General features: G+C 43.0%; 1 protein-coding gene and 1 long non-coding RNA gene across 2 annotated transcripts; both read left to right on the plus strand.

The window, feature by feature from the left end:
* Positions 1 to 7,620: 7,620 nt before the first annotated feature.
* LOC116161077 lies at positions 7,621 to 8,161 on the plus strand. The gene is made up of 3 exons (XM_031474286.1): positions 7,621 to 7,705; positions 7,754 to 7,885; positions 7,938 to 8,161. Exons 1-3 carry the CDS (start codon positions 7,651 to 7,653, stop codon positions 8,078 to 8,080), a joined length of 330 nt encoding a protein of 109 aa, XP_031330146.1. The 5' UTR covers positions 7,621 to 7,650; the 3' UTR covers positions 8,081 to 8,161.
* A 2,760-nt stretch (positions 8,162 to 10,921) lies between these two features.
* LOC116161037 lies at positions 10,922 to 11,460 on the plus strand. Its single transcript, XR_004143365.1, has 3 exons — positions 10,922 to 10,990; positions 11,045 to 11,176; positions 11,229 to 11,460. It is a non-coding gene; the product is annotated as an uncharacterized LOC116161037 (long non-coding RNA).
* Positions 11,461 to 11,750: the final 290 nt, after the last annotated feature.

The following is an 11,750-nucleotide window of genomic DNA, read 5'->3' on the forward strand; positions in this document are numbered from 1 at the left end:
GAAAAAAACATTAGCAAACCATACAGCCATCGACCAAACTTGCAAATAAATTACAAAAAATTTTAGACGAAATATTCATTCGAAATTTTTTACGAAAACTTGTAGCGTTTAGTGAAGTCATTCGCCATTTATAAATGTACAGTAGGCAACACATCATACGGCAGGCCTGACTTCATTAACGGCATTGTTGTGTTTATCGGGACTAATTTACAAATAGAAACCGGATTCATTAGAACGTATTGTAACGTTATTTATAAATTCGGGTTCGATTTATATCAATATTTATTAAACAAAACTAAACACTATAAAAACTGTACAATTTATATCGACCATTTATATTACACACTTCGCAATTTATATCAGATTTTCGCGCTCAATGTTTCGTCCGTACTCGATCTCGTTCGATAGTAGACTGCCGCGATGTTCGGTCCGCAACCATTTATACACGCAAGCAATGTAAGTCCAGAACATTCGCGTACAGTCTCGAATATTTCTACACAAATCCCACTATCGCGCGCGTAGAAAATTCCAGAGCGCCAAAGGCGACGTCATTTCTGGAGGGTTTCCGTTACACTGCCCCCTTCTTAATTCTGGACGTCTCGTTCAGAAACTGCGTTAGTATTACTTTTTAATGCCTCGTGTCGGAATCTGCAGTCAGAGCCTGCTCGACAAACACCTTTCTTGAAAAAGTAACAGTCCACAGTTTTGCGGAGGGTCGTCCCCTGTGGGTTGAAGCAGCATACTGTAATTCGAACGCTAGTGTTTCTAAAAATCACTTCGATCATGGTTCGCACTATCTTCCAGTCCAACCCATCTAAACCACATCCAATCTTCGGGATCGCCAAGCTATTTATGTCATAGTATGCCATGAGTTTCTTTAAGCTTTTTAAAGCAGACCAGAGGCTTTCATAGGTGGGTTTGCCTTCTGTCGTTTTCTTTGAAACCAAGTAGAACAAAGAGCGTTGACTATCTTCCAAGCGCAGTACTTTACCCACTCGTGGTCTTTGCTTTATCAACTCGTCTATTCTTCCAAATCTTTTCCGGAATACGGAAGCTATACCTCTACCCATGCGAAGGTCTTCGGCGACACAATGGGCGATGGAAACGTTAACCGGAAGCTCAAAAATATTTTGACAAATTTCCTGAGTAACGCCAAATCGAGCTTTCTTCCGCTGGGCGTAATTTGACATAAAATCGTTAAAGTTTGTCTCGATCCCAAAGCTGCGTTCCTCTTCTAGAATACCTCTAAATTCTTCGTTGTTGTTGGATCCGGCATATCGTGCGAGTCGATTAATGTGGACAACTTTCGGTTTCCGGTGGTTCATTCTGATACGATATATCACGTCATTTATTTTCATGATCACCTCATACGGACCTTCCCATTGTCTTTGTAGCTTGGGAGAAAGACCCCTTCGTCTCTGTGGATTGTGCAGCCATACCAGATCTCCAGCTTCAAAAGTTTCATTGGCCGAGCGGAGGTTGTATTGATTTTTCATGCGATCGCTGGCAATCTGAATATGACTTCTAGCCAAGTCGTGAATGTCGTTCATCTTCGCCTTTAGTTGGTCAACATAATTTTCATCTGCGACATATTCTTCATGGGGTTTACGCCCAAACTCGAGATCACATGGAAGGCGTAGTTCACGACCCAACATAAGGCAAGCAGGAGTCTGACCCGTCGTCTCGTTAACGGCTGATCGATATGCCATAAGGAACAGGTGGAGGTACTGGTCCCAATTTTCTGATGTTCTGCCACGACTTTTGAAAGGTATTTACCCATCGTTCGATTCATTCTCTCAACCATTCCATCTGACTGAGGATGCAAAGGTGTTGTTCTGGTTTTATTGGCTCCTACCAATCGACAAACATCTTGGAACAAAGCCGATTCAAAGTTCCTTCCTTGGTCTGAATACACCAAAACGTGTAAAGAACTCCTTTACCAACACTTCTGCAACTGTTGCTGCCTCTTGGTTTGGAATGGCGTAAGCTTCAGTCCACTTTGTGAAATAATTCATAGCGACTAGGATATATTTATTTCCGCCATCTGTCTCGGGAAACGGTCCTGCGATATCGATAGCAACTCGTTCCATCGGACTACCAACGTTATACTGCCTCATGGGTGCCCTCTTCTTGGAAACTGGTCCGTTTCCAGTAGCACATAACTCACATTTTTGACACCATCGCCGGACATCTTCTTTACGGTTGACCCAATAGAATCGCTCACGTACCTACCCTTTGCAACGTTTTCGTAATACCAAAGTGTCCTCCGGAAGCGCCGTCATGCAATTTTCGCAATACTTCCGACACTTTGATTCTAGGTACTACTAATTGCAGCGTCGATTCGGTGCCATCTTCACTTTCAAGGGTCCTATACAACAGGTTGTCTTTCAGAGTCAGGCTATTCCATTGGCCCAATAACTCTTTACTTCAGGACTTGTGGCACTAATGTCTTGCCAGTCTGGTCTTTGTCCGTGGCGCATCCAATTCAGAACAGTTTTTATACTTGGGTGGTTTTCTTGGGCCGTTTTGATTTCGCTTGGCTTCCATTCCTCACTCTCTACAGTTGTTCGTCGCAGATGGCCAATCTTGTCTTCTATTTTAGAACAATGTGTGCAGTTGTTCTTGCACCGGTCTTCTTGACAAAGCGTCTGCATTATTGTGAACTTTTCCAGACGACGAAATGTTTACAGTGAAGATCGGGGCTTTGTTTCTGCAGGTCGACGATAGCCCCTTCCTGTCGACCTTTCTTAGTTTTCCGACTGCTGCAATGGTCTTTGGCAGTTTCGGCGAACGTGTCCAATCTCGCCGCAATTCCAACATCGTGGTTCACGTTTCTTTGCCAGTGACTGTATTGCTTTATTGACCTTTTCTTCCATTACTTTACTAACCTTTTCTACCACTACTTTACTGACCTTTTCTTCAAAATTCAGAGCCACCTTCCTCTTCGATGGTTCTTACCCGGCTCTCACTGCGAGGTTCCACCATACGTACTCGCGCACTTCCATGACTAGCTTTCTTGGCGGCTTCGAATTCTAACGCATGGGCCAAAGCTTTCTCAATTTTGTCGTGGCTAGCCAGTCTCAAAGCCTGCTGGGCATCTCCATCACGAACGGCATCGATAAATGTTTGTACAGCCAGTTGATCAAGAAAGCTCTCCGGTGCCGTAGGGTATGCCAATCGAATCAGTCTAGCGATGTCCGCTTCAAGTTCATGCAAACTTTCTCCAGGTTTCTGCATTCGGTTCTTGACTTGGGCATAGTAAACTTGCTGAAGGTGTTTATCGCCATATCGCATTTCGAGTCGCGCTACTATTTGTTGGAAGTTTTGTTGATCCTCGGGGATGGTCCGCAACACATCCAGAGCATCTCCTCTCAGAGCAAGAATCAGGGCTGTAGTTTTGTCTTGAAGAGTCCATTTATTTGCCGCAGCCCCTGCTTCAAACTGTCGAACGTACGTGGTCCAAGGAATCTTACCATCAAAAGTAGGTGGCTTTACTCGGGCTTGCTGAACGTCGCCTTCTACTCTTGTATTTGTTTCTGGGTCGACTTTCTTGTAATGAGTAGACTGTGGCACCTCAAGAAGACGGTCCATCAGTAATTCATCTGGGGCACTACTAGTACGCTCTTCCGTACTCAGTCGCAAGAATTGCTGGCGCAGCTCTTCATACTTGTGCTCAATCTCAACGAATTTGCTTTAAATGTTTTGGAAACTTCCGTAATTTTATCTTCAACTTTTTCTTCAATTGATTTAGAGACTTCTTCGATAATCTTTCTAGAATTTTCCTCCATCTTCTCGAACTTCTCTTGAATATTTCTAGAATTTGCTTCATTAATCTTTTTAGAATTTTCTTCCATTTTCTCGAACTTCTCTTCAAAATTTCTAGTATTTTCTTCCAACTTCTCTTGGTTGCTTTTCATTTCTTGTTGCAACACCTGTTGGCCATTTTGGATTTGCTGGAGCAAATTGAGCATCGTTTCTTCCATTTTAGCGGCAGCAGATCTTGTTACAGGCATACACAAGCACAAGCACTTAATTTAATCTTACTTTTAATTAATTTAATTAATCCCACTTCTGTCACCAATGTAACGTTATTTATAAATTCGGGTTCGATTTATATCAATATTTATTAAACAGAACTATAACACTATAAAATCCGTACAATTTATATCGATTATTATATACCACTCACACTTCGCAATTTATATTTCCGCGCTCGATGTTTACGTACTCGTTCGGTAGTAGACTGCCGCGATGTTCGGTCCGCAACCATTTATACACGCAAGCAATGTAAGTCCAGAACATTCGCGTACAGTCTCGAATATTCCTACACAAATCCCACTATCGCGCGCGTAAAAAATTCCAGAGCGCCAAAGGCGACGTCATGTCTGGAGCGTTTCCGTTACAGTATTATAATTCCATTATATTATATACTGGGTAATAGAATTCACACGGAAAATGTGATTTATTTTTGGGTGAATTAAAAGTTTGCGACTTTTCTGACGTTTTTTGTAACGCCCCTAAAATTTTAGTTTAGTTTGATAAAAATTTGAGATTATTTCCTTGTAGCATCTTTCGGAAAGAGATATAGTTTGCGTAAAAAGCGTTAGTTCTCATTTATTTTGTGTTGTTCCCGAATTAGACGATTTTTGTAACACGTCTAGAATATTAGTAAAAAAATGTACATTTTTTTAAAGATATCTAATTTATAGGTACTTATTCGCTTACATGCGTTATTTTCCAGATAGGGTCGATACAATTCATGGAGTAATTACTAGGTTAAAAAAATATATACTCTTATTAAAAACTGGGAAAAGTAAAATTATTGAGGATTAGCCATTGTGACAATGATTTGCGCTTTCTAATCGATGTTTAATTATATATGCATATTCATCACAATGACTAATGACCTGGATAAATTAGCGTAATTACCTACTTGTTCACTTTATACAATGGTTGGGCAGGTAAATTCTTCAATCTTTGTTTATTCGTTAACATTTCATTACAAGTAAGTATTATGCAACCCATCATACGTCAAATAGATTTAAAATTTAAGTGGAATACACCCTTAAAGTGGTACCGAAAAATCCTACCGAGACCAGTAGCCACAAAAGAACTGTAATCGGCAACACCTACTCGAGAGAAGGGACGTTCGACTCCCACCCCACCTCCCCTTGTCCTTCGAAAGAAGGATAATAATAATAGTTTAATGCCCAACAGAAAACCAATTCCAATTACAGGACAACTAATAATCAAAAAACCAAAGAACTATAGTAAAAATAGTAATTAAAGATTAATCTCCGTTAATAAACAATTTAGTGTTGAATTAAATAAGTCCACGGTTTTACAAAGTTCAAAGGATGAATGGTTGGCGATAGCTCGAAAGGAAACTGGCCTTTACCAAAGCCAATGACCTCTCAGACTGCGGCATCCTAGTCCAGTTCTGAGAGGGAAGAGAGTACTGCTCCAGCATTCGCCTCGTAGATTTCAACATAATGCTAGCATTATGCGAAGCTACGTATGTCTGAGGAAAACCCCCTGACAAAACCCCAGACAGAGCAGTCGGCAGCGGGATTCGAACCCACGACCTCCCGTATAGCGTCGGTGAGCGCAACCACTGCGCCACGCGCCTCGGTGATCTCCTAGGAAAAAAAAAAGGAAAAAGGCCAACGTGTTTCATTCCTCCGGCACCCCTAACTACAGGGATACCGGAGGCGGGCTGCTCAGGGCTTCCTGGCCCTCTTCAGTCAGAGAATGGGATTGTAAGGATGGGTAAAGTTAGGGATGGGAACGGAAGGAACGGAGTTAGGGTGATCTCCTAGAGTTCATGGTGAACTAAAGATTCTACAGGAACGATCGACCGAATGCGAGAGGAAGCGGTGTCGCCATCTACGTGAAATCGTACCTCGAACATGACGTCATCGCCCGCCTTCCGAAATCGTGTTAAGGAAACGATAACGAACGATCCAACGGTAATCGAAGTTTGGAAAAATCCTGCAGGCTGCCTTACGAGACGCCACGAAGTCGTTTCGAGAGCGCAGAGACGATTATCGCCTTCCGGGTCGGATACGAAGCCTGAGAGAAGAACCGATCCAGAGCGCGCTTCCAGATCAAGACCGCCATCCGCGATTTCACAAACGGATCTTGGTAAAACCGCTTACGATCCTTGAGGGAGGAGGAGAAGGGCGCTGCACCGCTCCTTACCGAGATCCTTCACGCTGCACGGAGTCGGAGGACCATCTCGGTGGAAAGGTACCGACTTAATTATGTTACGGAAACCGGGCCAGTTCATGACGTTCCCCCAGAACTACCGCCCGATCAGGCTGCTGCCGACGATCCCCAAAGTAACGGAAGCGGTGATTCTCAGGAGGCTGCAGGACCAAACGGAGGAGAGACACGTCATTCAAGGCGAATGAATTGGATTCAGAAAGGGGAAAGGGGACATCTGCTTCAACCGCAACCAGTCTACGGGATCAACTTCTCTAAGGCATTCAATAAGGTTTGACACAACGGATTACTGTGGAAAGTGCTGGAATCCGGTCTCCACACAGCCATGGTCCAGATTGTTGCATCATATCTCAAAGACATCGAGGGATGCAGGTCGCAACAGCCCAGGGGTCCCTACTCTCGCCGCTTCTGTTTTCTCTGTACGTTACGGACACGGGACACCACCATGGCTCTCTACGCGACCGACGTCGCCATCCAGACAGGATCCTGGCAACCAGCGGTCATTTATAAAAGACTCCAAACAGCACTCCGCACCATCACACCTTGCTCAGATCGCCCAACACAAGACGCTGAGGATGGCGAAACGCAGACATCCATCGTGATCTGGACATGCCCACCATCACGGATTTCATCACTAGAGATAACAAACATTATTTCCAGATACTTATAGGGGCAAAAGGATTACAACCTGGTGCCCCGATGCCAGGAATTCGTCGTCCAAGAATACACACGAGTTCGGCAAGTCGTCCACTACCATTCTATAAGCGGCTGAGACTCGTCGTTTGGCTCTAGTCCACACTTGTGTATTGTGTATACAGGGTGGCACAATAAAAACGAAACAGACTGAATTACTCGTAAGAAAATATCCTCCAAAATACTCGCTCGAATTTGAAAACTAAACCGTAGTCGTGTAGGGCCCTGTCCAATGATGTATCACTCGACCAAACGTCCAATCTGAAATTATTGAAGGGGTTATAACCCTGATTAGGGGGTCGACAGCAGGGTTGAACATTTTGGACAGGTGCTAAGAATATGAACTGTTGGTTGAAGGAAGTCGTCGAGGGAACCGTTCAGAATGAAAGGAAAAGAGGGAGAAGAAGAAGGATAGAGGGTCGTAGAGAAGAGTCATCAAGAACCCGCAGTAGTAGAAGATGATGATGGGTTTTGACGAACAGGGTCGAACAGATATGGAACTTCTGCAGTGACGTAAGGTAATCCATCCAAAATTAATCGACAAAACAGGAGATGTTTTTTTTCTAAATTCGGCAGTAAACAATCCTCTAAAGAGGAGTACCTCGATACTGTTTCGCCATACTTGAACCACTCCCTATCGGATAATTGAAATGAACCTAATCTAACTCCCTCTACTTTTTTGGAGGTAATATAAGTGTGTCAAATGAGTAGCTACCAAGTTGTATTTGCACCATGTATATCAAAACACTATTGGCTACTCTCTTTTTGGTGCATGCTGTGAACGCAGGTGAGTACCGACCTTTTTAGGATGACTCAAAACGCTCTACAATTTCAGCACTGAAATGTTACACATGCGACAGCACAAAAGGCCACACTAACTGCCAAAGTGGATCGGGAGTAAGTAGTGTAGAATGTGGAATGGCACCTCCCGTTATTTCGAAAGCGTGCCTTCAATATTCGGAAACTGGTAATGAAAGATTAATAAGATTGCAATTCCTACTGATCTACTTCTTCCGTAGTGGACGGGTCGACAAAATACGTAAGAGAATGCTCCGGTAGGAAGAACAATGTGTCGCCCTGCCAGCGCATGAGAGATCAGGGACGAAAACTTCCCAGTTGTAGCGATTGTGACAAAAGTAATTGTAACGGAACTCCTCTTTAAAGACGGTCAGTTATCGAATTGATAGAATGCATGTGCATATTTTAAGAAATTGTAACATTTAAATAAACGTTTTTGATTCAACTTGTCTGATTAATTGGGGCAACTCTTCGATCACAGGAGTCACGCTTTTTCCCACGACATAAACATCTCTCCTTTAGGGTGCGTCGTAAATTCAGAGGACTTTGTCGACCCATCACCAGAGGGTTCATCAGATTTGTTGACTGAAAAAAGCCCCATGTTACCCTTAGTGAGAGGTTGCGTCAGCAATTCCCCCGGGCCGATTACGAACTGTCATGAGCTTGCCGAAATTGAGGCACTGCTGGAGTATGATTCTACCAACGCCGGATAAACAGAGGCCTATTACTTACCCGACCGAAAAAGAACCGAAACCGATATTTTTTCCGGACCGATAACCGAACCGAAAACGTTATTCCTTCAGAAATGGCATCTTATTGAGAACCGGAACCCCTTTTTCGGTGGCGTAAAGAATAAAAGGAGGGGCGAAATTTTAGAAAATGAAAATAAAAAACAGTGCTCTATACATAATTTTTTAGAGCATTTTTTTAAGGCTATTGTTTACGTTTTGTCCGTCCGTCGGTCTGGACTCACTTCTGCCATTTTGAACTACTTCTAGGGGAATAGTCCTTTCCAGGGCGACTCTTTTTCGAGATCAGTGGGTGACGGGGCCGGAGGTGGGGGGGGGGGGGAGTGGGGTACTCTAATGAAAGGTCTCAACGAAACGAATTTCTTTCTAACACCCATAGGTCTCCTCCTCGGCCCATTATCGTGATCGGATATATTCCCTTATATCTCCAGAACGGATTGCCGAAAGAGAGTACTCACAAAGGGCGATTGAGACGTCTGGAAGAAATATATCCATTGGCGATGTCAAAACTTTAAGAGCGAATATCTCGAAAACGGTTTTTCGGAGGAAAGTACTCTCAAAGGCAAAATCTGCAGAATGGAGTGCGGAGGATTCTGAATGTATGCCAGGCTTACCAAAAGACCATACTATCTAAAAGACTAGAACCGAAAAGAAGCGTTATGAACCGAAAAGAATTCGCAGAACCGAACCGTTATTTTTTTTAAACCGAAACAGGACCGGAACGGTTATAAATATTTTCGCTTAAATACAATAATATTAAAAAAAAATATTTACGGCAGTCGAGTCGCATCGGGGAGGGTAAGTTTTTAGGAAGTCGCCGTCTTTCCTCCGACGTCCTTTTCGCACTCTATCACCCCTCCATTAACCCCCCCTATGGACCATTAAACGATACTTTTTCGTCGTTTTGACGTTTAGTCGGAAAACTACCGGGGTCAGAACGATGCGATTCGCAACCGACATCCCTCCCTATCCCTACCCCCTCCCTCCCATAAACGGCACTTTTTTACATGTTTGGCGTTTATTCGAAAACGTCGAAGGCTAGAACGATGCGGTTTTGTACGTTGCTCCCCTATATCGATCGGCCGCGTTCTAGAATCGAAGTCAATTCGAGTGAACGCGTGAGCTGAGGCGGCGCAGCCGCCGAAGCCGAGCTATGTCTTTTCTTTTGTGTCTCAACGTGCGAGGCAAAGCCGAGCAACGTGTCAACCATTCTATACAAGCATTCTATACAATCTGGGTAGCATCTACATTAGGGTTTTACGTTAACTTATCCCCCCCCCCTCCTAATTTCATACAGAAGGCACTTTTTTCATATTTTGGCGTTTATTCGGGAACGTCGAGGGTTAGAACGATGCGGTTTTTGACATTGGTCTGCCATATTGCTCGTCCACATTCTAGAACAGATGGCGATTTCGTTACATGCGCGAGGCGAGGCGGCGCCGAAGCGGAGCGATACCTTCTTTTGTGTTTCAATGTGCGAGGCGAAGCCGAGCAATGTGTCAATGGTTCTATAAAAAGCGTGAGATTGGATGGTAACTACAATAGGGTTTTATGTTACCCCCACCCCACCCCTCCGTCCCATTGCCTTCAGAATACGCTTTCGTCATATTTTGGCAAATAAAATGTACTTTTCAAAAATCGTACTGCGCATGCGCAAAACGCTACTTTCTTATTTATGGAGCAATTGAAATTTCTATGGCAAGTCCTTTTAATAAAAGCAAACAAAAAAAAGATCTTAGCAATTTTGAACAGATTTGGGAATCTTACGAGGTTTCATAATAAAGTGCCTCAATCTTGAAGTCAGGTACAGTTTTCTTAATAGTCTTAAACAATTGATGCTTCTGGTCTTGAAGGTTCTAGAGGTGTTGGGGATCTTGGAACACTGAAAGGTTATACGGTTGTATCGTGAAGGCCCTGAAGGTCTGAAAACCTTATAAGAGCAATCCGGGAAGGTACGAAGCAGATAAGTTGAAAATAAAAGCCATTAGACACCAACCAATCTGCAGGAACTAAGAGAGTTCATGGGACTAGCCTTGGCCAGTTTTCTTCAGACATTTTGCTGCTGAACCTGAAACCATACACTGGACACGGTCCTAGCCTTGAGTCATAGGTACAATTCCAAACCGTCCCGATATGTCTTCACGGTATATTTAACCAAAGGAAAACACGCAATCCCCATAATAAAGCAGCCTGACTCTATTTGTTTCTGATGTGCAGGATCACAGATCTTAAGGATTTATAAAACTTCGGCAGAGAAATATCAATCAACACAAAACATGTTACTCAAGTAATAAATTTTCTAAATTCGGCAGTAAACAAGCCTCTAAAGAAGAGTACCTTTGATAACGCTACTGTTTCGCCACTTGCACTTTGAATTATCAATTCCAATTAATCTAATCTAGCCCCGTTTCCTTTTTGAGGGGTATAAATATGTGTGCCAAATGAGTAGGCACCAAGTTGTATTTTCACCATGTATACCAAAGCACTATTGGCTACTCTCTTTTTGGTTTATGCCGTTGTGGAAGGTGAATACTTTCTTACATCTTTTTCAGATGACTCAAAACGCTCTCAAGTTTCAGGACTAAGATGTTACGATTGCGACAGCTCAAAAGGCCACACTAACTGCCAAAGTGGATCGGGAGTAAGTAGTGTACAATGCGAACGGATACCAGAAACTTTGAATGGAATATGCCTTATATATAAGCAAAATGGTAAACTAAAAGGTTAATAATTGCAATTCCTATTAATTTACTTCTTCCGTAGTCAACGGTACGACAAAATATGTAAGAAAATGCTCCGCTAAGAGGTCTAATGAGTCGGCCTGCGCGGGTTTATCCAATATTACCTACTGTTACGATTGTACATATGATAACTGTAACGGACACGCTGTATAAAAACAGGTCAGTTTATTGTCAAACTGATAGAATTAATTAAATTGTGTGCATATTTGAAGCCATTTGACAAGTTTAAATAAAACTTTTTGAACCAAGTTTAACTCTCGTGTTTGAAATAGCGCTCAGAGATTACCTACAACCAATCCCCGATTGCACTTTTTTCTACAACATAAATCGTTCTCTTTACTCTAAGAGTGCGTTGAGACATGGTTTGACCCACCAGAAATAATGCTTGTAGTGTATAAAATAGTCTCTGTAAGTGGTAAAGGCGGCGTTGTGGAACCGTTGAAGGGAAGTGGTACCATACCAAGAGCGTCTCTGCATGGTGAGTGGGGGAAAACCTACACGCGCATTAAGTAACCAACTCAGGTTTGGTTTCCTCCGATAATTT

The sequence above is a fragment of the Photinus pyralis genome, unplaced genomic scaffold (genome assembly GCF_008802855.1).
Source record: "Photinus pyralis isolate 1611_PpyrPB1 unplaced genomic scaffold, Ppyr1.3 Ppyr1.4_LG10, whole genome shotgun sequence".
In the NCBI taxonomy this organism is placed as follows: domain Eukaryota; kingdom Metazoa; phylum Arthropoda; class Insecta; order Coleoptera; family Lampyridae; genus Photinus; species Photinus pyralis.

Coding starts and splice junctions, on each gene's coding strand:
- LOC116161077 (XM_031474286.1), top strand. CDS start 7,651: ATGTATATCAAAACACTATTGGCTACTCTCTTTTTGGTGCATGCTGTG. Junction 7,706..7,753: donor GGTGCATGCTGTGAACGCAG/GTGAGTACCGAC, acceptor CTACAATTTCAG/CACTGAAATGTTACACATGC. Junction 7,886..7,937: donor CCTTCAATATTCGGAAACTG/GTAATGAAAGAT, acceptor CTTCTTCCGTAG/TGGACGGGTCGACAAAATAC.